The 24,315-nt window shown below is 48.9% G+C and overlaps 3 protein-coding genes across 18 annotated transcripts in view; 2 read left to right on the top strand and 1 right to left on the bottom strand.

The window, feature by feature from the left end:
• The window catches only part of CELF5 (CUGBP Elav-like family member 5), a 44,764-nt gene extending 39,977 nt beyond the window's left edge, over window positions 1–4,787 (top strand). For 2 of the 4 annotated variants that reach the window (XM_063357761.1, XM_063357764.1), the window contains exons 11-13: window positions 503–646; window positions 760–925; window positions 2,663–3,111. In XM_063357761.1, the coding sequence (XP_063213831.1) occupies window positions 503–646; window positions 760–887 (272 nt within the window). In that variant the 3' untranslated portion in view covers window positions 888–925; window positions 2,663–3,111. The other 2 variants (XM_063357763.1, XM_063357762.1) reach the window with 2 other exon arrangements.
• A 150-nt stretch (window positions 4,788–4,937) lies between these two features.
• HSD11B1L (hydroxysteroid 11-beta dehydrogenase 1 like) lies at window positions 4,938–18,870 on the bottom strand. 13 transcript variants are annotated; one of them, XR_010073907.1, is made up of 10 exons: window positions 17,196–17,503; window positions 14,999–15,177; window positions 13,641–13,771; window positions 12,122–12,233; window positions 10,359–10,450; window positions 9,219–9,312; window positions 7,700–7,865; window positions 7,048–7,143; window positions 6,373–6,544; window positions 4,938–5,743 (listed from the first exon to the last, which is right to left on the bottom strand). XR_010073907.1 is itself a non-coding variant. In XM_063357771.1 (9 exons), exons 2-9 carry the CDS (start codon window positions 15,081–15,083, stop codon window positions 6,496–6,498), a joined length of 825 nt encoding a protein of 274 aa, XP_063213841.1. In that variant the 5' UTR covers window positions 15,084–15,177; window positions 17,196–17,503; the 3' UTR covers window positions 4,938–6,495. The 13 variants fall into 13 exon arrangements, 9 of the variants coding, with proteins under 9 accessions (XP_063213841.1, XP_063213847.1, XP_063213842.1 ...); XM_063357771.1 differs by having other exon boundaries at window positions 4,938–6,544; XM_063357772.1 differs by lacking the exons at window positions 4,938–5,743; window positions 6,373–6,544 and adding an exon at window positions 6,545–6,679.
• MICOS13 (mitochondrial contact site and cristae organizing system subunit 13) lies at window positions 17,383–21,537 on the top strand. Its single transcript, XM_063357783.1, has 4 exons — window positions 17,383–17,513; window positions 19,317–19,473; window positions 20,268–20,319; window positions 21,319–21,537. Exons 1-4 carry the CDS (start codon window positions 17,398–17,400, stop codon window positions 21,414–21,416), a joined length of 423 nt encoding a protein of 140 aa, XP_063213853.1. The 5' UTR covers window positions 17,383–17,397; the 3' UTR covers window positions 21,417–21,537.
• The last annotated feature ends 2,778 nt before the right edge of the window (window positions 21,538–24,315 follow it).

The following is a 24,315-nucleotide window of genomic DNA, read 5'->3' on the forward strand; positions in this document are numbered from 1 at the left end:
GCCCAGAAATCGGCTGTGTGGCAATCCAGGAGATTTCCAGTTAGGGCTGTGGCTTGTGGGCTGAAAGCACCCACTGCACAGCTGTGGGCAGGGAACGCTAGGGCAGCGGCTTTCACATGGCAGTGTCTGCTGGCCTCCTAGGACTGGGAGAGCTACGAACAAGGAGCTGCCGCCTCAGGCAATTGCCTTCCAGCAGAACAGCACCCCGACACTCGCAGAGTTGTTGTGTCCAGCACCCCACGTGGGAACTGGGCAGGCTGTCATAGCGACTCTTCTCTCCAGAAACTCCAGCTCTGCATAGCGCCTCCCAGCCGCTCCTGGGAAGCCCTCAGAACCCTTTGTGGGCCAGTGACTGAGAGAGACAAGCGAGGGGAGGTCACGGCAGAAGGAGGCAGTGCTGGGGCTCTCCTCCAGTGCTGTGCTCTAAGTTGCGCCCATTTCTCTTCCGCTTCCTTTTGGGGACTCTCTGTTTTGTCCCTCCCCATTGCCCCCATGCCTGCAGGTCCTGAAGGCTGCAATCTCTTCATCTACCATCTCCCTCAGGAGTTTGGAGACAATGAGTTGATGCAGATGTTCCTGCCCTTTGGCAATATCATTTCCTCCAAGGTCTTCATGGATCGTGCCACAAACCAGAGCAAGTGTTTTGGTGAGTGCTGACGCCAGCGGGCAAGGGAAGTGTAATGGATAACGAGGACATTCATGCATGGAGCATGGCACCAACAGTGACGTTATTATCCATGCCTGTGTCCTGTCCTTCAGGTTTCGTAAGCTTTGACAACCCATCCAGTGCACAGACTGCTATCCAGGCCATGAATGGCTTCCAGATTGGCATGAAACGTTTGAAGGTCCAGTTAAAACGACCCAAGGACGCTAACCATCCCTACTGACGGCAGTTGAGCAAGCAGGAGTCACTTCTGCAGCACAGGTAAAGCTGGCACCATCGCAGCACAGTTTCTACGCGGCGCTGGCCAGTGGCAGGGGGCAGCAAGGTCTGGCTGCTCCCTGCGGGGTGGGGAGGCGGGAGCTGAATGCAGCAACACAGCTCGGGGCAGAGGCCTCGCCTGCCGCGCTCAGCCCCAGCGCCTGAGCAAGGCGACCGAGGCAGGCCAGGAGATGCTGGCCAGGTTCAACCAAGAGTCTAGCTCATCAGGCAAGCTTGTGGCAATGAGGCAGGCCCAAGGCCAAGCCAGAGAGTCCATCCACAGGTCAAGACCAGGATCAGCTCTGGTGAAGGTAAACGGGCTCAGACGTAGCCCAGTGATTGCCAGGCAGGCCTGGAATGAGAATAATAAACAGATCCAACACAAGGGTTGGAACCCAGATTGTAAGATCCATGGACAGGACAGGTCTTCCATGATACAGGTCAGCCAAGGACTGAAGGCGCCGTAATGAGACTTCTGGACCCACGGGCAGAGTGTGGACAGAGGCCACAGGGGAGGCTGCCCAAGGCCATTAAGGCCCATTAGTGTGCTCAGGACCTGACAGGCAGCTGGGTTCAAAGTACCCGCCCGTGGTCTAAGCAAGGTTTCAGTCTGCTTTCTGACCACGCCCAAACAGCGTTCATCTTCCTGAAAAGGTTTAAAAACCCGATAGTTTTGTTTTCAGTTGTTACATGTGCTCTGAAATTAGTCTGCAGAGAACGCTTGCCATGGTTCAGAAGGGACAATCCCATAGAATCGTAGAATTGCTGAGGTTGGAACGGACCTTTAAGATCATCAGGTCCAAGCATTAACCTACCCTGACAAGAGCCACTTCTAAACCATGTCCCTAAGTGCCACATCTACCCTTTTTTTAAACACCTCCAGGGATGGTGACTCCACCACCTCCCTGGGCAGCCTATTCCAATGTTTAATAACCCTTTCAGTGAAAAAATGTTTCCTAATATCCAATCTAAACCTCCCCTGACGTAACTTGAACCCGTTTCCCCTCGTCCTATCACTTGTCACCAGGGAGAAGAGGTCAGCCCCCATCTCTCTACAACCTCCTTTCAGGTAGTTGTAGAGGGTGATAAGGTCTCCCCTCGGCCTCTTCTTCAGGCTGAACAACCCCAGCTCCCTCAGTCGTTCTTCATAAGGTTTGTCCTCCAGACCCCTCACCAGCTCCGTTGCCCTTCTCTGGACACGCTCCAACACCTCAATGTCCCTCTTGTAGCGAGGGGCCCAAAACTGAACGCAGTACTCGAGGTGGGGCCTCACCAGTGCCGAGTACAGGGGGATGATCACTTCCCTAGTCCGGCTCAGCGCACTGTTCCTGACACAGGCCAGGATGCTGTTGGCCTTCTTGGCCACCTGGGCACACTGCTGGCTCGTATTCAGCCGGCTGTCCACCAACACCCCCAGGTCCTTTCCTGCCAGGCAGCTTTCCAGACACTCCGCCCCAATCCTGTAGCGCTGCACGGGGTTGTTGAATCCCATGATTCACAAAGATCACAGAAAAGCAGAGAAAAGGTGAGATGCCAAAGGGCCACCGAAGAGCTGCCTGACCCGAGAGCTGGCTGTGGAAGAGGTAGCTCCCGCCAGCCGACAGACTGGGAACAGGGAGGGCTGGCTGAGCTCGGTCCCTTCTGCTTGGGGTCAGCTTCCTCCACGTTTAAGCAACAGCAACTCAAACTTGAGGTTTATGTCCTAATCCCCAATTCCCTCCCTCCTCCCTTTCTATTCAGGTGAAGGGAAAGTCCAGAGGAAGAATTTCTGCTTCAGGCTGATTTACAGAGAGGCCAGTAAATTTATCAACTCTTTTGACACCACCCCTTTCCTTTCTCTGCTCCCCACCTACCCACCCCATCCTCTTTCTGCCCTCCTACCCAAAACATGCAATTAAAGAGAAGGCTCAATATCTGCCCAGCAGGAAGATTCTTGCCACGACGGACTCGCATATTTGCTGCTAATGTGGTGCATAGCAAAGGGACCAGAAAACCAGCAGCCCCTGGGGACCCGAAGCTCTTCCTCTCGGGGTATGCCTGGAGTACATGGACCAAGAAAAACCCGCTGGTGTGTCTCTAGGTTACTGCAGTGATGTATGGAAACTTAGCTCCGTCCCTCCCTCCTGCCCCGTCTCCTGGCCCTTTCATAGATAAATATAAATATATATATATACAGTCTCTATTTTTTTTTAAAGTGGCTCACAGGACCAAACTTTTCCATTCAGAGACTGACTCCTTGCAAGAGGGATTGGAAGTTAAGGGTTTACCTTTGCAACAGTGTCTTCTCAGCAAGCACTGCAGATAGGCCTGAACGTTTTTGAGAGGATGCTTGGATGGACGAGAGCGAGAGAGACCGAGCGCATCTCTCTGCTCACCGTTAGCAAGAAGCAAGGAGAAAGAGAACTACATACCTCCAGGATTAGGGCGCAGCCAGCTGCTCAGCTCGAGTCACTCATCCACCGACCTTAGCACCAGCCTGGTTAAGGATCTCAAGAGCTCTCAGACTTACCTTTCCAAGGGCTTCTGCAGACAAAGCTCCTGGAATTTGGTGCCAAAGCCTATCCCTGAGCACTCCTCGATTAGGCTGAAAGCACAGGAACCCAGTCCCTCTACCTACAGGAACTGTACTGCCTCCCGGCGTGTGGCACAGCTCCATGTTTCATAGCTCTCCATGGTAACGGAGCGTTTTCTTGATCAAGGCAAGAGAAGATGAGAGAGTGTGAGCAGATGCACTCTCCAAAACAGAGCGACAGAAGCCTCCCAGGGGCTACAGCCTGCCTCCCCGTGTCAGAAGTAATCTAACGCTGGTTAGCTGGCAGTTCTGCTTCCCGGGAAAAATGGGACGTTGTCTCCATCTGAATCTAGCAAGAGGACTCGCCTCTTACACCCTCTGCAAAGCTTTCCCAAGCAGACACAAGGATAGTACGATGAAAGGGGGTTGCCATTCTGGTTTTTTTTCCCACCACCCCCTCCAAGGAACAGATTATACATTATGCAGCATATATAGAGACAGCTATATGCACATACACTTCAGCACAGAACATAGTTCAGAGCTTAACAAAGATCCCCTGGGGGGCGGGGGGGGGTGTCGTACTGACAAGGCACGTCCATTTAACAACTCCAAACTGTCTCTTGAAGTTTCTACCAAGGAAAGGAAAGAAAAACAAAAGAAACCAACCAACCCCACAAACCTTCTGAATGATTAGTTTCAACACTCCAGAGGTTGATAAGGTACCAAGAACATTCCCCTGCGTGTGTGCACGCGTGTGTGTGTGTGTGTGTGTCCGCGTTCGAGCGTGAACAGAGGGTTGGTGGAGATGGGCTGATGCAATTGATGCTAAAAAGTGAGATATGGGGACTTCAGAGAACCTCGGCCAATTCTCATCCTCCTCCAGTTTCCCTTCGTTTAAACGTTCATGGCACAGTTCTCTAAGCACCTTCACATCTCCGCAACCACCCCTCTGTACCCGATGCTGAGAGATTATGAGACGGATGAAGCTGTGCGAGTCTTGTGTGTTTCTATAGTCCATGTTTACTTATTGTAAATACCATTTTTATACTTAACATCTATTATGTACGTGATTTGTATAATGTACTTTATTTCTGCTACAAGTAATTTCATGAAGTTTAAACTTAATCTAATTTTGAACAAAAAAAAAAACCAAAAAAACCCACAAATGCAAAATGGGGAAAAAAAGGACTTTGGAAATTCTACGTCAAGCTGGTTTAAAACAAGCATTTACAGTTTCTTCCATCACAGTTACTGATGTGACTGTACAGGTGCGATACAAGCTTCGTCAATGTCAAATTCCTCACTCTGGTAAAAAAAAAATAATTATTTAATAAAAGTTTTACTTGCTAAGTAGCTGGGCTTTTACTTCGTGTGTTAGTTGCACCTGCTTTTAGATAATGCTTGCACTTGAAGACAATCGCCAAAGGCCTAAGGCGAGGAAAGTGCTTCCATTCAGCAAATCGTCTCTTCAGTCAGTTAAAAAGCGTTTCACAGGGGGCGGGTGACAGAGCCCGAGTTCTCCAGAACAGCACCCTGCCTTGCTCTCACCACCGCAGTGTCTGTGGACTTTTATGCCAGTCTTCAGCATATGAGCCCCAAAACGCGAATTTACATTAGCCCAACTGCAACGCACGAGTTCAGCAGCCGAGCTCCAGCAGAGCCAAACGCAAACTGGTCACAGCTCCTGCGTGCAGGTACCAGAGAGCTTTTTAAGAATTCCTGCGTACTCTGTTCACACCCGGGAGAACAAAACTGGTTCTCTCAACAGCACCTTGATGGAAATCAATCGGAAATCAATCAATCCATCGAGAGCCAGAGCCCAGCCCACCTGATGCTATGCACGGAACCAGGAAAAAGGAAAGCAAATGCCCAGACTCCTTATCTCTGCCCTGAAGTTGAGGAACATGCTTGGGGTTGGTAGAGAACCGACACCATCTGCCATGGCCATGGTTCAGCCCCCCTTCTTTAAAAACAGCAGTTTCCCTGGGCCTTTCTTCTGCTTGGAAACCCCTGTTCAATGGTGCTGGAGAAAAGCAGAACAGGAGCAGAGAATGCAGCCTGGGACAACCTCAGGTTTTGATGCCTCCTTGCCCCTGCACCAACACAGTTCTGCAGCGACTGAGCCAAGGCGCGTACTGCAAACTGTCACGAGAAGCGAGCAGGTGGCTGTTTTAGAAAGGTGAGTTCAAATGCCAGAGTTTGTGAATTGCGGTGAGTTCTTATTTCCATGCAGCTCCGTAGAAAGCTTTGTCATGTCAACATCCAGTCAACGGCAAGGACAGAGGAAAGAAGACACTCGGTGCCTCTTCCTATGATGTGAATAAAATGTACTTAGGACTAAAAGTGCCACACACTATTCCCGCTAACAAGAATAAGAACTGAAGCTGCAGTGACATCTCTTGCAGGCACCCAAGATTTTATATTTAGCTCGGAACAGGCACGTACTTAGTCTAGCACCTCGCTGCCAACCGAGCAAAGGAGGAGTGGGGCACGCAGTGACCCTTTCCCAGGAAGCAGCCTCTCACCAGCCAGAATGTACCCCTCAACTTGCTTTTTTTCACTCCTTGGAAAAGACCAGCTACAATTGAAGAAAGACTACGACTGGCAAGGCTCTGCACACTCCATTTTAGTTCTGTATCCCCTAGACAAACCTGGTTTTTAAGCAATAGGCTGTTCCAATAAATTCCAAACCTGTTAAGCGGTTTCTACAATATGTTCAGCTTTCAAAGGCACTTAGAATTCCTTCAAGATTCATGCATTGCGGACGGGAACACCACACAAAATAACCATCCTCTCTGCCACCAAGGAGCCCACACGGGATCTTTTATTCCTCCCAGCCCAGGAGGATTCAAGCAGAGACTGCTTTTTCTTGGCTGCTAGAACTTAGAAGCCATGACACATATCCATAGGAATAACGTTAGGGGAGAATTCCCTCTACCTTCTTCCTTCAGTGCAGGAATCATCAACCCATCTTGGCATTTCCAGCAAGGAAGAGCTGATTTGACAGGTCCTGTGCAGTCAGTAAACACCTGCCAACAGGCCTGTGCTCCCAGAAGCCAGGTCACCAGCCTGCCTTCACAGACGACGCACCAACACGTAACACCAACACACTAAAAAAAAAAAAGTTTAATTAAAATAAGAGATTAAAATTCTATGTGTAGGAAGCCAGAAGGTTCACAGAATCCACAAAACAATGAAGCAGTGGAGCAGGATGTCCCAGGAATGTTCAGACGTTCCAGGACGTCCTGGGAAGACAGGTTAAAGCCGGAGCTTAGAGAAGACTGGAGTAAAAACAGCCAGGTGAGGCTGCAGGAGGGGAGATGGGTGGAGGGCTAAGGCAGAGCAAGAGTAGGGAAGATCTCTGACTGATGGGTAGAAATAGCAGAAGCAGGATGAGAGGAAGACCAAGACGAGTCTTAGGAAAAGAGCTTGACACCAGTGGTTGAATGGGATGCTTGGTGGGACGGGGAATGGGATTAGAAGGGATGAAGGATGGGAGAGGAGGCTGAGAGTGGGCATTCCCTAAGGACTGCTGTAGTTGTAGTAACTCTGTAAAACCTGGTTCCGGTCACAGGGGAGCAAAACCCAAAGACAGCACATGTGCTGCACCCACCATGGGTAGAAAACCTCCTGCACCTGCATGGCACCCCCTCGGATGATGGCAAGGGCAGCTTCAGGAGCAGGAGAAGCAGTTAGGTGCACTTTGCCCCTGGAAGGAAATAATCAGAGAGTAACTCAGAGCCAGTCAGCCCTTGGTGTGGTCTTCACTGTGCAGACTGACCACCACAGGGTTCTGCATGCTCATGTTGCACCACGCTGAGGTGGACATGCACAAGCCCCTTGCTGCACCCAAGCTGATGCACTCTTCCCATTAGTTTTCTTGCACATCCAAACAGATGCACACACCATAGAATCATGGAATGTGTTGGGTCGGAAGGGACCTCTGAAGGCCATCCCGTCCAACCCCCTGCACTGAGCAGGGACAGCTTGAACTAGATCAGGTCGCTCAGAGCCTCATCCAGCCTGGCCTTGAATGTCTCCAGGGATGGGGCCTCCACCCCCTCTCTGGGCAACCTGGGCCAGTGTCTCACCACCCTCCGTGTAAAGAACTTTTTTGTAAAGAACTTTTGTAAAGAACTTTTTACATTGTAAAGAACCATCTTAAACACAGCTGTGGTGCATTTTTTTGCATGCTTTCAAGAAGAGCCGTGTTCCTGCAGACACACTCCCTTCCCAGACTCCTACATCCCCCTCCAAATACACACCTGGTGTTGGCTAATGCTGAATCGGTATCAATCAGGCCCAGGATGCACAGCGTGATAGAGATGTTTCTCTTCTGCATGATGAGTTCATGGCGCAGCGAGCTGAAGAATCCATCCAGTGCAAACTTGGTGGCAGAATATGAAGTGGTGAAGGGCGTGGGTATTCTCCCTGGAAAGGAAAAGGAGAGAATGGAAAATGCCAGGGAAGTGGCTGTAAGGAGGATGGTGCCACTGAGAGGGAATCTGGGCAAAGAGAGAGGCTTTGCCATCCCGCATCAACTCATGTTCTGTTCAGGTGAGTTTCCCTCTATTTCTAGTCACATGCAGGCACTTAGAAAATTACACCACTTTCTGTGAGCACATCTCAGCACAAAAGCCACCACATATGTGGCTAAGGGGAGGAAATTTCTTTTAACTCACACAGTAACCAGGTCACGTGCTGGGCTAGAAAGCCCAGTGCGATGGTCTACCTGCAGCCTTGCCCTCCCCCGCCACATGCAAGCACATGGACTGGGGCACATGCTGGTGCAACTGGCCATGACATTTCCCTGACACCAATGCACATCACAAGGCAGGGATGAGCCATAGTCTGGACCTGTGTACGGTGACGCAGCTCCCTTGAGTCCACACTGAAGACTTTCTCCTACCTCCACCCTGTGTGGTAGGTGCAGGTAGTCAGCAGCCTCCTATTCAGGCTGGCCAAAGCCAGAAAGCCTTAATGCGGCAGGATGGTCTTAACGCTGTGTCAGAAATGCAGGAGAGATGGGCTTGGCTGTGAGGGACAGGAACCAAACAAGCAGATCTGGGCACATGGTGAGTGAAGAGCAAGGTTCCAAGGGAATGTAAAATGGTGCAACATAGAGAAGGTCTTCCAGAAAACAAGAAGGCCAGCCAGCCACCATCCTGCTTGCTACTATAAAACACACAGCCTGAAAAAAACAAAAAGGACATGGACCTGTTGGAACGGGTCCAGCAGAGGGCCACAAAGATGATCTGAGGGCTGGAGCACCTCTGCTGTGAGGACAGGCTGAGACAGCTGGGGGGGTTCAGCCTGGAGAAGAGAAGGCTCCAGGGAGACCTTCCAGCCCCTTCCAGTCCCTAAAGGGGCTCCAGGAAGGATGGGGAGGGACTCTGGAGCAGGGACTGTAATGACAGGACGAGGGGGAACGGTTTCAGACTGAAGGAGGGGAGATTTAGATTGGATATTAGGAAGAAATTGTTTGCTGTGAGGGGGGTGAGCCCCTGGCCCAGGTTGCCCAGAGAAGCTGTGGCTGCCCCGTCCCTGGAGGGGTTCAAGGCCAGGCTGGACGGGGCTTGGAGCAGCCTGGGCTGGTGGGAGGTGTCCCTGCCCAGGGCAGGGGGTTGGAACTAGATGATCTTTAAGGTCCCTTCCAACCCAAACCATTCTATGATTCTGTGAAAACGTGCTGAGAGGTTGGGGTTGAAGGACACAGAGAAACATGACATGCTGGGAACCATTGTTTCCACAAGGCCAGCACTTACGCCGGTTAAAGACACTAACCTGTGAGGGAAGAAACAACCACCAGAGAGCCTTTATTCTTCTCCAGGGTGGGAAGAGCTGCTGTTGCAAGCGCCACATAGCTGAAGAAATTCACCTGCAATGATACAAGTAGACATGAAGAAGCAAGAGGGTTTGGAGAGAAGGTCAGCATAAGCTAGAAACCAAATACAGTGGTCAGAAATGGAAAGGAGCATGGCTTGGATTTGCTTTTTCAAACAGCGAGCAAAAAGAATCGTCTCTGTGAGGATGGGGACAAACATGGCATCCACGAGTCCTTCAGATTCCAGAAAAAGCAATGGAGACGAGTCAGAGCAAAGGTTATTCCTGGGCTTTAACACCCAGATTTCTTGACAAAAGACAATTAGCTGTCCCTGATTTCTCTATACGCCATTCTTTACTCTGCAATCCCTACAGCAACAAGGATGCCAGTAGTGTCTCAATTTGGTCCCCTTTTAAGTTTCTCTTGACTGAGCTCAGACTACAACACAACACCACAACCGTAACAGCATCTCTTCTGAGCCTGACTGCTCGCTAACTTGTAAGAAATATCTTACCTATGACCCCAAGTTCCCTACGCTCCAGCAAACAGGCTCCTCAAACATGAAATAGAGCTAATATGACCCACCCGACTGAATCAAGAAAACAGCTCTTCATCTCCATGGTCCAAAACCTGGTACCAAGGTGATTCTACAGGACAAGCTGAATCTGTGAGCAGAGACTCAAACGGCAAACACCATTTCAAACAACCCTATTGTGCTCTGCGATGACGTGCACTTGCTCTAGATTAGTAGGAAATCGAGGAGCTTCCTCCTCACCTATTGGCATTCTTAAATTAGACATACATTGCACAACTGCTCATAACTACCCATCCATCCCTAACCGTCCTGTGCTAGCGGGAGATAAGACAGAAGGAAGCGAAATTCTCCCCAGACATTCCTCTGCACACATACACAAAACCTGAGCAAATACCTGCATAGTAACAAAGCCTCCAAATCATTTGACTTGAAACATGAATGAAATAAAAGGTTTGTTCTCAACCATTGCCATAGATTTGAATTTGCTTTTGAGCTTCCAAAGCTGCCCCAGGAGAAGCCAGACTGACCCAATTCCAGGTGAGCTCTTCCTGCTGAGAAACCTCACCTGCATGAGCCAGCGGGTGTACGCCACATCTCCAGACCACATCTGGAAACGGGTGACACCAATGTGGTTCAACACCAGGTAATCCAGTCCCCCTGCGGATAGGAGAAAAAGCAGTCAAACAAAGGAGCCACCCCCTAACTGGTAACCAAGGAACTCAGAAATGCCAGCAGGAGGGCTGAACCAACCAGCCACTCTGTCAGAAGGCTGGAAAGTGCTTTACCGTGAAGATACATGAAATATGTCCATCTGAGAGCGGCTCTGCCTGCTCCTCGAGGCTGGAATTGGAAGGAAAGCTGTCCTTTGACAGCAGCTCTCCGAAACGTTGTTTCAGGGTCATGCAGACTTGGAACTCAGTTCTGGTGGTACACTCTATTTTCAAAGTTATAAGTATACAAATTTGTAACAGAAAAATTATGATTGATATGGGACTGTATATGCGCAAAAGCATCAGCAGAAACGGCAGAAGGTTTAAAAGAAAGGTATGAGTTGATAGCTGCTGGACTGGCAGGTCATCCAGATCACAGCACACTTACAAACAGCTTCTTAAGACACCCACATCAGGAAAACCAAGAGTATAATGAAGTAATTAAGACACTCAAATAATGGACAAAAGGATAGTGAGTATAATAGAAGATGCTGCTTAATGACAGTCTGACCCAAATGAGACATGATGGAGAAGCAAAAGATCATAATCATTTAACTCCTACAGGGCACCAAAGACAGTCAAAAAGCAGCACACGGTCACCCACCAAGAACCCAGAAGACACGATGAAGACTCAACAGCGGGCATCCCTTGTCCTTCGTATCACCACAAGTGATGGCCAAGGTTCTTGGTCACACGCATCTTGTTGCTTGTGAGTATTAAAGAATGACTGAATGCGAACGCATGAGAGTGGGAGCAGAGTGAATCAGTTCTGGTTAAAATAAGACCACGTTCCCCTTCTATACAGTCTTGGGCAGAGCTTTGCTACACGGGCAGGTCACCGGTTTCAGACCTCCCAGTTTGTGTCTCTCTCAACACAAGGTGCTATGTTCAGGGTTGGCTGTGTGCAGCTGGTACTCGCTCACGTAAAGCAAACGCGTGTACACGTGGTACCCGTGAGAGGGAAGGTTCTGCAGCTGTGCTACGGGATGTGGCTTTAGTGAAGCACTGTGAAGTACTTCCTGCATGCTTTTCTCCTCTAGCAAAACACATGCCCTCCCCATGAAAGGCCAAGATAGGTATTTAGAAACCCGGCACCTTCCTGTCCTAAACATCCCCCTCAATGAGAAACATGGTGAAACTGAAGCTGGAAGCTCCTACCGGAATGAGAACTGTCTATCCACCTGAAAGCCAAAGAGATGGTCAAGACTGAACTGAGATCAGAATCAGAACCCCTTCTCATTGCTCCGCTCACCTGGTTCTGACCAGGCAAGCAGCGAACATCTGAAAAGCCAAAGATACCGCTCCTTTCACAGCCCCCTGCACTCAGGTAAATTACAGAAACCCACATCTTTCAACTCCAGGCTTATCAGAGAGGAGATGAGACTGGCAGGGCCATAGGAGCCAGGATAACAACTGTGTCATCAGGCTCGTCTCTGATCAGTTGCATAAAACTTGCAGGCCAGTATGAAGCACGACGTAGCTTGAGCACGATAATCTCTGAAGGGTGACCAGGCCAGGTGTGATCTAAACCTTTCTTGAAAAAAGGAACATGGTATAAACTGGAGTGAGAAGCAAACTTTGTTCTCTCTCCTCAATATTTCATTTTTCTTCTGCTTACCCAGCTTTTGGACAGCAAACTGAACCACCTTTTCAGGCTCTGAAGGGGAAGACATATCTGCAGGGATATAAAATATTTTCTTTGCTCCGAGTGTCAGGCATTTCTCCATCACCTTGAAAAAGAACACACAAGCACACAAAAAGATTAATCAATATGGAATGGGAAGAAAAGAACAGAAATAAAGGCACCGTAAGGCACAGTTTTTCCCCACACTACAGTCAGTGAGGGTCAATTCTGGAAAGAGACACTTTAATCTTAAATTTTAAATCTACGACTATTCAGACCCCAGAGAGCTCATTTTGCATCCAGACTTTGTTTAACCAGACAGTTAAACAGAGGTAACTCATCAGGATGCAGATTCAATCTACCTTGGAAAAGGATGAAGATTCACCCGAAAAAGACGGTCTTCTTCAGGAGAACTCCTCTGGAATAAGGGTTATGCTTTACATTAAGCTCTTTTTGTTCCAAAACACCTGGTAAGGCTCTAGCAGTATTCATCTTTCATAGTTCCTTTGCCATGTTGCATACGTTAAGGCGCACAGTAACGACACACAGTTTAGCTATTTGCTGAAATAATGCTTTCCAAGCATTAGGAACTATCCTTACGCTCACTGTCCTCAACTCTCCTTTTGCGCCATTTCATAGTGAAGAACTTTCCTTGCAAGTCACCCATCCCCACAGTATAAGAGACCTTCTCTAAATATTGTCCCAGTTTATAAACTGCATATAAAGGAGTCTCATCTATTTGAGCTGGTCAAAAATTAATTAACCTACGAAAAGGTTTGAGTCTTTAACAAAACACCTGCAAATAGAACTGTCTGGACTCTGAAAAGCTGCACAAAATCACACAGGAATTGTAGTTCATAGAATCATAGAGTATCTTGAGCTGGAAGGGACCCATCAGGGTCATCGGGTCCAAGTCCCCGCTCCTTGCAGGACTGGCTAAAACTAAGCCGTATCGCTAAGAGCATCATCCAGATGCTCCCTGAACTCTGACAGGCTTGGTGCCAGGACCGCTTCTCCCTGGGGAGCCTGTCCCAGTGACTGACCACCCTCTCAGTGAAGAACATTTTCCTAATGTCCAATCCGAACTTCCCCTGACGCAGCTTCATGTAAATGCTGAGGTAGTAAGAAGTTCAGGCAGCGTATATCCATCTTCCTGTCCAGGCCAAGGTCCCTTCGGCGTTACACCTCCCCAGGATGCAGTGTTACTGCCTTCTCTTAAGAAAAACTGGGCATATTGCAGCAGGCACTGGTGCAGGGCAATACGAAGCAGCCCATCCAGGAGATCAGTTACAGAGAAGAATGGCACAGGACACCGCCAGAAAATCAGGCTTAAAACATATCACTGGCATGTTCCATCTTTCCACATAAGTAGAAAGAATTTCGAAAGTAACTAAGCGGGTTTTGCTCAACAACAGTTCTGAAGGAAAACTCATCACGCTGACAATTAAGTTCTTGGGTTTTTTGGTAAAAGTCCAAATGTCTTATGTTTTCCGTCACAGAAGGAAGTTCTTACCTTCTGCAGCACAGCTTCCCTCCTAGCAGTCAAAACAATTTCAGCACCAAATCTGGCGTAATGATAGGCCATCTGCTCCCCAATCCCAGCACTGGCTCCAGTCAGGAGAACACGGGCACCAGACAAGCTCTCTTATTTATGGGAAAAGAATAAAAGATAGAGAAGTGAAGGAAGCAGCAGAGGAGCTGCCCTTAAACCACTGGCAGAGCTCTAAACTAGAAAAGTGTGTGTTAAGTACTCAAGTCTTGATGCTTCCCCAAAACTAGAAGAGGCAGGACTGACCTGAGAAGCCATGACATTAACAATACCTTCCAATGCCTACTAGACCGGAAATAAACAAAAATCATCTAATCTTTGAAGAATGAGCTATTTTTCCATTCTGACAGGTGCTGACAGCAAAAAGGTTAGTCATCAGGCACCTGATGTCAAGTATCAAGCTATACTGATGTGTTTTGGCCTGGCTCACAGGAAAGCTTGGCCAGCTCAACAAGCTCCAGAGCACGGCGGTCAGCTCGGCATCGCTCCACTAACATGCAACAGCCAGTTCCCTCCTCCATCCCAACAACCCCCAGGTTCACACTGCAGTCACGGAGCAGGAGGCTCGGTCTGACCCACTTCTCTCAGACAGCAGCTAGCGTGCTAGAAACCAAACAGCCAAGACTTGCTCCACCATTCCCATCCCTCCTCCCCTCGCTCAGCATTCTTCCATGGAGTTGGATAACGGATAAAAGCGTGCAACCGGCATGGCTGAGTGGCCATGGAACAATCCGCAGGCCCAACTGCCTAAGAGGTGCATCATTGTATTACTGCATGTTTGCTGTGGCCATTATGCCTAGGGATTAAGGATATAATCAAGCATGCCAGTTGAGTCACATGCCCTTTGCCTGGGCTTCTAGACAATTATTTTTCAAGGATGAAGTTGGTTTTCACGTTACAAAAAGCTGTACAACTTAAACCAGTCTCTGGGCCTCCTGCCTCCCGCATATCATTTACTCTTCGCCATCAGCTTGGAGACATGTCAGCCCTCTTGTGCTGGGCGCTGCACATCTATAGAGGTGGTTCTTGACCCCAAGGAGTTTGCAATCAAAATGACAAAAAAAAAGAAAGGCACTGGCAAAGCACATGTCATCTTTTCCCCACACAGACAGCAGGATCCCTTGTAAATGCTGTCTGACCATTTTGTGTTCCTCTGTGTTTCAAGATTCTCTTTATTTCTGGGAGTGAAGCATTGTTTTGGGGCCACCAACTCTGGCAAGACTACGGGCAAGAACGAGACCGCTAGTCGGAATTTGGAAATTCAACCTCTTCTCTTAGGTGACTTATATTCCAGTTTGGAATGACCCCCCTGGTAAACCTACCTGCGTTAAACGGGTCTTTCCAGAAGAAAGCTAGGAGCCCAGCTATGATCCCTGTAGCACAAAGCACTTTCCCAATCGGCTTCATATCCCTCCAAGTTATGAAGAACGAAGTGAAGTCTTGAAGCTGACGACTCCAGCCAAAGTACTGTAATCTCCTTCCTCTGATGCTGGAAGCCAACCTGCAAGAGGCATGTAAAGTCCTGCATTTTTGTCCTGCACAGAAGAGAGGTGCTGTGTAGAACTGAGACCCCACCTGAGAAGTCTCCCCACCGGGAGCCAAAGTCACCTTTGTCAAGAATGAAAGACAGAGAGGTCAAGGGCGATCAACGCTTTGAGAGGAAGCTGCAAAGAAGCTGCTGCTCCCCTGCTGAAGGGGAGTGAACACCACCGTCCTGCAAACGGTTTGCATTTGCCAAGAAGGACTAGGGCTTGGCTGTGCCGAGCAGCACACGTCCCTGCTCAGAGGAATTAACTTTGTCAGAATGAAACATGTAAAGCTGCAGGCCTGAAGAGAATTAAATCTGCTCTCGCACGAGAGGAAGGGATCAAAAAAGGCCAGAAAACAGGTCTGGAGAAAGCTCAAAAAATCATCCCATCTATCCTCCTGCCTTGCTCAACTACCGTTTTCTCAGCCTTTCATTTGCTCCAGGACAGACAGTCTCAAATGAAGTGGACTCGGGGAATTATTTTTAAAATGTCTGTCCCTAATAGAACACTCCACAGAAACCTGTGGAGTCAGCACCAATTCCTGATTTAAACCACGACTTGAAAGTCCAGTTTTACAGTAAAAGCCTTCTGCATTTTATATTGCTGCTTTCTACTTCAGAATCTCACAGATCTATTTGATGTAAAAATACATCACATCTGAACAGCAAAATTAATTAAATTATTATCTCTTTTCCAAAAGAATATATTATCTGCAGCTGTCGGCAAAAATTTAAAACCGATATCAAATCGCGCTGACAAATTGCGTTTAGATGTACTTTTCCATGCTTTAGGAATTATACATGCCTGTCCTACGTAAAATGGTCTACAAGGCAGGGAAAAAGGTGAGGCACTTATTTCTGTACTTCTCCTTCTTTAGAATTTGTCCTGCAAGAGGAAAAATCATAATTTAAGTCAGTACCGAAACTCACTGATATTAATAACATTCACTTAACAAGCTGAGCATCACTTGCCAGTAGAATTTCTCTATATTTTCTAAGTTTCTGTGTCTTCACAAGTTCTTTGGCAGCCAGAAGCAGTTAGATACAGTGAATACAGCAGGAATTAAAAAAAGAAAGTTTGCAGTAGTTCCAGAAGCTGTCTTCTGCAAAATTCACTTCATTAGCTTCCACGGTTCTGCAAAATATTTAAAACTAGGTTTGTTCTTTTTTTTTTTGGGGGGGGGACAGAGCATATCAGGACATGGCTAATACTTAGCGAGACAATTAAATTAACAGTATTACCCCGGGTACAAAGACGATCATGGGCAGAAGTCTTTGCAGGACTGGGGCCTGAAGCAAATAAAAGGGAAAAACGGCAACAAGTATGAACTCCAGTAGCTGGAAGGTTCTGAGATAATACGGTAGGTATACTTGAAGTTGAGCAACTGGCAGGTAGATTTAGAACTCAAGGGTTTTAAGTTAAGAGCATAATGTGATTTGACGACACCACTCGTATCTATTTCTACTCCCCTATTACGAACGGGGGATCCAGGTCAGCTGAATATCAGCAGTTCAGACCACCTAATATTTGTTTAAAGGGGGATAAAACAACAAATATGTTCTCTTTCGAACCTGACGGGATTTTTCTCGGGATTAAGACAAAAAATTGAGAAACAGACGCCAGCACTGAGAATCGTGACGGTTTCCAAACACCACAGGCACGCACGGCACGAACTGGCCAAATTTAATGGAAGCGTGTACAAAGACTAAAGGGTTAGCAGCATTGTTTAAAAACAAAACCACCACAAACCAAACCAAAACAAAACAAAAAAAGGAACACAGAAATAAAGAGAGAAAGAATACATCTGATTCTGAGGAAAAGATCTCACTGGCAGCGCCCACAGCGCCCTGAACTCAGTCGGCCTCTACCCACCACGATTTCTCCTCGCTCCGCGGGAGAAAAAAACCTCACGTCTAGTCTTACAGAACGCTTAATTCGTCAAAGAACTGTTCTGCTGATCGCCGATAACGTTAACCGCAAGAAGCCGTACCTCAGGATACGCGGCGCTTCTCGCGGCGCGGCCGGGGAGCGGAGAGGCGGCGCTGAGGGCCCGGGTCTGTCAGGAGCGGCGGGGCTGAGCACCCGGCAGAGCTCCAAGGCGCCGGCTACCGGCGTGCGGCGGCCCGGCGGGGGTCCCGCTTACAGGCTGGCTGGCCCCCGCGCCCGGCGGCGGGGAAACCGGCCCGGCTGCCATGGCAACGGCCGCGCCGGGCGGGAGGCGGGACCGCGGGGCCGCCGCCCTCCCCCGGCCGCGTCACCGGCCCTCCCCCGCCGCAGTCATGGCCGCCCGGCTCTTGCCCGCCGTCAAGTGAGTCCCCGAGCCGCCGCGCTCCCCTGCCCGCACAGCTCGGCGCGGCTGCTCGCCCGCCCGCCCGCCCGGCCCCGCTCCCCCGCGGCCGGCCCCGCTCCCCGGCCCCGCCGGCCCCTGGCCCCGCCGCGCGGCGCCCTTGGCCTCCCCTGCCCCCGCGCCGGTCGCGGCCGCCGGCTTCCGTGAGCGTCCCCACAGGCCCGGCGGCCTTCTGGCGGCAGCCCGGCGGCTTTCTGATGGTGGCCCGGCGGCCTGCCTTCTTCTGGCGGCAGCCCGGCGGCCCTCCGGCGGCCAGCGCGACTACGGAGAGTACAACCGGGGTCGCCGCCCAAGGGCGTTCGCTGAGGGAACGCCCCGAGCCGGGCACGGCCCGCGCCGCGGGGGGACGGGGGACGCGGCGCGGAGGTCGGTTTTGGGAGCGAGTGGGAAATCCTGCCCTGCGAAATCCCTTTTCCCCCAAAATACTTGTTGAAACGTGGATTTCAATATTGGTTCTCTGTTGCCTCTCGCAACGGCTGTGTCTGTCCTACGTTCAGCCGCTGCAGTGCTGCTCGCTGGCAAGTTTTTGGTTGTTTCCCCCCCACCCAGGTGTGCAATAGCTTTGTGTTTGGTTTTTTTTTTTTTTTTGTTTGTTTGTTTGTTTTTTTTTTGTTTTTAAAGGGGAAAAAACTCTTGCCCTGTGCATTTGTAAAAGTCAGTCTCCCCAGATCTCTTACCTCTAACGAAAAAGTAAAAGGTCAGATATTCACTTCCAGTCTCCCATTTTGCAGGTTGCCGCTACGGCGGTACGTGGTGTTTGCACACTATGCAGTCTGCTGGAAAACTGTAACAGCCTAGGCAATGTAGGAACAGGCATGGCTAGGTGTTAACTGGACTGTAATGAGCTTAGCAAGACATTGGTGTCTGTCAGAGTAATCAGATTACTTATTAACAAGACAGCAAGAACCACATCATTAACACGGATGCCTTGCGGACTGCAAAATCCTTTAGTTCCTTTTATCAAAGGTACATGCCAGTGATTCTCAGACTTTAAGAAGCGGCACATACTCTGGGGTGTTTGACACTTTCTTATTTTTTCTTGAAAACTGCCACTGATACGATGTGAATGGTTATGGTTTCAAGGGGCTGACAGGGAATGGTTGGTCTAGGAGGAAACGGAAGGTAGCTAGGTATTTTTCTGCTGCTTTTTGTCTGTAATAAGGTAGAGTATTTGTGATCCTTGTATTTCTTTATTGATACCCTCCCTTTAGTGGTTACAACCTACCGAGAGAGATCACAGAATGTCGGGGTTGGAAGGGACCTCTGGAGATCATCTCCTCCAACCCCCGGCCACAGCAGGGTCACCCAAAGCAGGTGGCACAGGAACGCGTCCAGGCGGGGTTGGGATGTCTCCAGAGACGGAGACTCCCCCACCTCTCTGGGCAGCCTGTGCCAGGGCTCTGCCACCCTCACAGCAAAGAAGTTCCTCCTCGTCTTGAGATGGAACTTCCCATGGGCAAGTTTGTGCCCGTTACCCCTTGTCCTGTCCCCGGGCACCACTGAGAAGAGCCTGGCCCCATCCTCCTGACACCCCCCCTTTCAGTATTTATCAGCATTGATAAGATCTAAAGATCTAAGACTAAAAAGCCCCAAATCCCTCAGCCTTTCCTCCTCAGAGAGGTGTTCCAGTGCCCTCAGCATCTTGGCAGCCCTTTGCTGTCCCCTCTCCAGCAGTTCCCTGTCCTTCTGGAACCGGGGAGCCCAGAACTGGGGCATTCATAGTCATAAGGTGAACTGAACTGTTGCTGCTTTTGATTCTTTCAGGTTTGTCATTAAAGGAAGCCTGGCTGGAGCTGCCGTATACATGGCGTATGACCAGGGACTGCTGGGCAGTGGCACGCAAGGTGCCGAAGCTCTCAGAAAAGCTCAAGCAGCGCTGCCTCCAGCTATCCAAGAGTGGACAAGTTACTTAGGCTGGGAGGTAAGGGCTGCGCAGGTGAACACAGGCAGCGAAACAAACACGTCCTCTGAAGGAGGAGGAGAAAGCACCGGGGTGATATTCTGGTTCCAGTGATGGCGGCGGGAGTTTTGCTGTTGAAACTGGATTTCACATTGAGAATATTTTGAAGAGGATTAGAATGGAAGGAGGATAAAATTTTAAATTCAGGGGAAAGACATTGCTCAGAGATGTTATTTCAAAGAAGAAGGGGTAACTAATCCTCTGCAGGGTTCAAGGAAGGGATTGCACGCATGCTCTGGCAGATGCTTCACTATGTAGTGGTATTCCTAAGCCTCTTTTGAAGGATCCTACATGCTTTTGAAAAAGTAATGAGAAGATTCTCCTCCCAATTTCTCAAGCTGCTAACAGTTTGTCCAGTTGAATTTAAATTGCCTGAAGAGGCCCTTCTCTTTCAGTAGTTCTTAGTTTTTAAAATCCTCAGAACAGGAGAAGCCTTTGCTGAAAGTTTGAAAAGCATTTTTCATGTTAGAGACTATGCTAAACTAATACCTAACTGTAAGGAGACAGCTGTGGAGGTGATTTTTCGGGAGCACCCAAATGATAAGTACTACCTTCTGCCCCTACTTTATACTGCGGGAAAGAGCAAAGTACAGACTTTAAGCCTCGTGTCTGATCCCTTTTGAGACTTACGGAGGGTAGGCATGTAAGTATCTTTGAAATCTGAGGTCAAAAGGCTTTTTCCAAGGTGATGGGAATCCTGTTATAAGTGAAACCCCTCAAATGCTGATATTTTCTCTCTCTGTCTCTCTTTCTAGCTCCCACCCACTCCAAAATTTGACTTTTCCCCCTCTGATTCCTGGAATAAAGGTAAAATAACTTCTCACCAAACTGTGAAAGGAGCAAGGGGCCAAGTGTGGCGTAGCTTATACTGGTCTTGTCTCAATCCTGTCCTCCTAAACTGAGTGACGGAGAAGGAGGTGATAGATGTTGCAGTCTGGTGGAAGGAGCATTGGCACTGGTGACTTTGGACTTAATTCCTTGTTGTTCCAACTGTGAAATAAGGAGGAGGATGTGTGCCCACAAACCTCTCTGCCTTTCCTAAGCAGAGGAGCTGGTGTTTCTTCTGCCTGCGAAGCTGGCTGCCTCAAGACGGGCATGCCTATGCTATCCTAGAATCTGAGACTGAAAGTTTCAGTGAAGCATTTGGGGAAGGCCTGTGGCCCCCACAATAAATAAGAGTTTTTGCGCCAGTGAGTTCGTCACCACTGGTAGTGATCGGGGAAACGAGAGCGTAGAAGTAAATGGTGACTTATCCTTGAGAAAGGTGAACCTTTGGTTAAAGACTGAAGAGTTTGTAAACTCTGCAGATGCTAGTATATCTGAACTCAGCCTCTGATTTTTCAGGAGGGATAAGTACTCCCATTTTTGCAAGAGTTTTAGAGATCTTGTTTGAAGGCCAAAGCGTGGTATGAATTTATAGTTTTTAGGGTGCAGGAAAAAGTCTTCGTGTAATTGTGGGGAAACATGGTCCACAAATATTGTGACACGTCCAACATCACCCATGAAGCCTGTGGCAAGGCCAGAAATAAAACAGAACTTAGTTCACTTCTTTGTTTCAGCCTTGTAATTGTCTGTCCCTTATCCTGGTCCCGAAGTTGGAACTTCTCTGTGGCACAAACGCTACTGAAACAATAAAGGTGTACTTGAACCAAGGATCATTCAGGCCTCGGGGTGTTTGAAAGCTTCTGAGATAGAGCTAGATTTTTCTCTCCGTGTTTAAAGAGATCTACAGTGCTAGCAGAACGTTAGGAAATTTGGCTTGAACGATGCTCTTCTTGGGATAATTCTTCTCTGCTTTCCTTGCAGGAGTGCAGACAGTCATGTCTGCCTTGTCTGTAGCTCCCACCAGGGCCTGTGAATACACTGTGGAAGGCTGGAAGTATGTGAAGGATCTTGTCAAATGAACACGTTCTCCGCGGTTCATGATTCTCTCCATCCTATGTCGTTTTTGGGATGATGCGTACTCCGTCCCCCTGGAGGGCAGTTCAGCCATTCAAGGGCTACAATAAAAGACTTTGGAACTTCCATTTTTTGTATTTGGGTTGGTTTTAGCGTACAGACTGCAATAATTGCTTTCTGTCTTACCAGCGATCAGAGGCTTCAGCAGAGATCGTGGCTCAGTTGTAATGAAGGGATGGCCGTATGCTGAGGTGTAGCCCCTGTTCTAAAGCTGCCAGGCTTGCTCACCAAACAGATTATTCTGAAGCTGGATTAATCTTGAATCCAAAACGAGCCAATGAGAGTTAAAACAAAAATAAAATTCCGACATAACAGTAAAATATGTCATTTGAAGACAAGGCACTTGTCTTCAAGCTAGCTGAGGAAGGAGTGCCTCTGTCACACAAAGAGCGCGTTATTGGCATGAAACTGCTTCCCGGTGCTCTGGGACTTGTCACACAAGTGGGAGCAGCCAGTACGAGTTGCAATACTTGCTGCTGGCAGTGTGCAATATAAGGGAGTTTTATAAATCTGTGATAGAAAACTCTAGCAAGTCATAGGAAACTTCTAACACCCTCCCCGGCCCCCGGTCTGTTCAGCCTACGGGCATTGCCGGCGTTCCTAGTGCCCCAGCTCCAACGGCAAAATCACCGTACTCCTTAACTGGAACTTTTCCAGCAACTGATCCAAATACGCCCTTGGATGCATCGTCAATGACCAGTAGCACTGTCAAATTTACACCCGCATCTGAATTTTCGGCTCCACAGCATAGGTTATGTGCAGGCAAGGGTTTAATTTTTAAATTTTACCAGCCGTTGGCTGAAACTAAGTGTCTTCAGTTTGTCTCTTGACTCGAAAAAGTATTCTGTCTGCTGGCTTCTTTAAACAGCTGTAAAATGGGGCTGGCAGCCCTGTCTTACCGTTACGACGCTGGCACCTCTGCGTGTAAACCTTTTGGCAACTGAGCAAGAGAGAAAACGGAAACGGGAAGGATCTCCAATCACAGCAGGGGATCTAGGGATGGAGAACAAGGATGTAGCGTGGCAGGTTTTGAAGTCAAAGGACCTTATTAGCAGGACACGTACAGTAATTCATTCCAAAATAGCTTTGATGTGTGTGTTCAGTTCTACCGTGTGTCCCCCTCCCCCTCAAAGCATTAACAAAGCAGCTGGGAAGCAGTTTCCACAGCTCCGACAACACCGAGACGTTCTCTGCGTTGTGAGCTCTTAAGTTTGGTTTCCCTGGAATGGGCCATAAACTGCATCTGCCGTTAGTGCGTGGTACTTCCCAGCTCTGTCCAGGACAGGAAAAGGCAGGAAACAGAAGCAGCTGATAAACTGCAGCCATCTCTTACCTTTGCTGCCACGAAGGCTTCTTGCAAAAAGGAAGACGGTACCGGTTGCTGCCAAAGTGAGGATTGTCAGAAGCACAATCCGCCAGCGTGTCCAGAGGAGAAAGAAAGACACATTAAAGGCCAATTCTCTGCAGGCTGGACTCCAGAGGGAGTCTGGGAATTGCATAGCTTGAACCTAACAGGGCTTGAAGGTACATGTCTGCAGATCCCTTTCAAGTGATGCGTGCTTTGTCATAGATCTTCGGAGCTGCCCGTTGATGATGGAACACATCTGGGTGATTAAATATCTAAGTTTTTCCCGAGTTCAATTTAAAGTTTAAGCAAGAGGTGGCGGCAGCACTGTGTCCGAGAAGGTGTGAATCTCAGCACCTTCACCGTGCTTGAGTCTCTCCTTCCTACTGGCACTTTTGAAGCTGGTCCGAGGTGGCAAAGAAAAACCCTTCACTGATGCTCACCTTCAAAGCAGCGGTGTCTTTCCAACGCAGTAAGATCTAAGATGGAGTTGCTCGCTCCTGCTCTGGGTCCCTCTTCATCCACATGCTGTCAGACGTGGAACGTTTCACAGTAGGCCATCTCACCTCTGCAGGAGGGAGCCGGCGTCCACAGGAACCGTGTGGCATTGCAGTACACGCCAGCCGGGAAATGAGTGGGCTGGCACGTGTGCACGCGTGGCCTGGGGCGATTATACAGGCACGGGGAGAATAAGGTGAGCAAAGTGTATCTGCATGAAGCATTTTGCTCACTTGCAATATGCTCCAGTTTACGGACTCTGCATGTTTTAATTTTAATGTCGATGAAAACTTTCCCGAGGGCAGTTTTCAGTCACAGCCAAGGCCTATATAAGGAGCGCCGGTGGCCTAGAGAGATGGAGTTACAGATTTATTCTGTATTTTTAACGCTTTGCGGTGGGATTGTGCCATGAGGTTGCAGAAGTCATTATGACATGGTGTGGCGTCAGTATGAATCTGTTCCCTCTTCACCGGAAGCATCTCTGCGTATATTGGATGGGTTGTTGTCATTACACCGCTTGTAACCTCTCTGTCCTCGGGTCTTGGCACAGAGCTGCTGCCCACGCGCCCAAAACTAGGGACAGAGATGGTCCTGGCTGCTGGCAGCAGAGGCGGCGTTTCTCCCACGCGGCTGTGCTAACACCGCCGGCCGCATTGTTCCAGGCTGAGCCAAGAACAGCTCCAGGCGGGGGTAGGTAGGGAGGGCAGGATGAGTGCCTACTCAGATTAGGAAGCAGCTTTAAAACACAAGGAGGAGGAAGGATTTGCGGGGGTTTTGTTTCCTTTTTTAAACAAACAGTTTTGTGATGAAACTTACTGCCGAGGGATTTCAGAGGCTTTGACAAAGGTATAAATGGCTTTAAAAAGTGCTTAAGTTAATTCCAGGAGGATGGGTCCGTAAGTGGCTCTTAAACCTAATGGTCCAGATGGAAGCTACAGGTCAGTAAACCTTGGAGTGCCAGACACTGGGAGTTTATCACCTCGTGAAGAATTGCTCTACGT

Source organism: Chroicocephalus ridibundus, chromosome 22 (assembly GCF_963924245.1).
Source record: "Chroicocephalus ridibundus chromosome 22, bChrRid1.1, whole genome shotgun sequence".
Taxonomy (NCBI): Eukaryota; Metazoa; Chordata; class Aves; order Charadriiformes; family Laridae; genus Chroicocephalus; species Chroicocephalus ridibundus.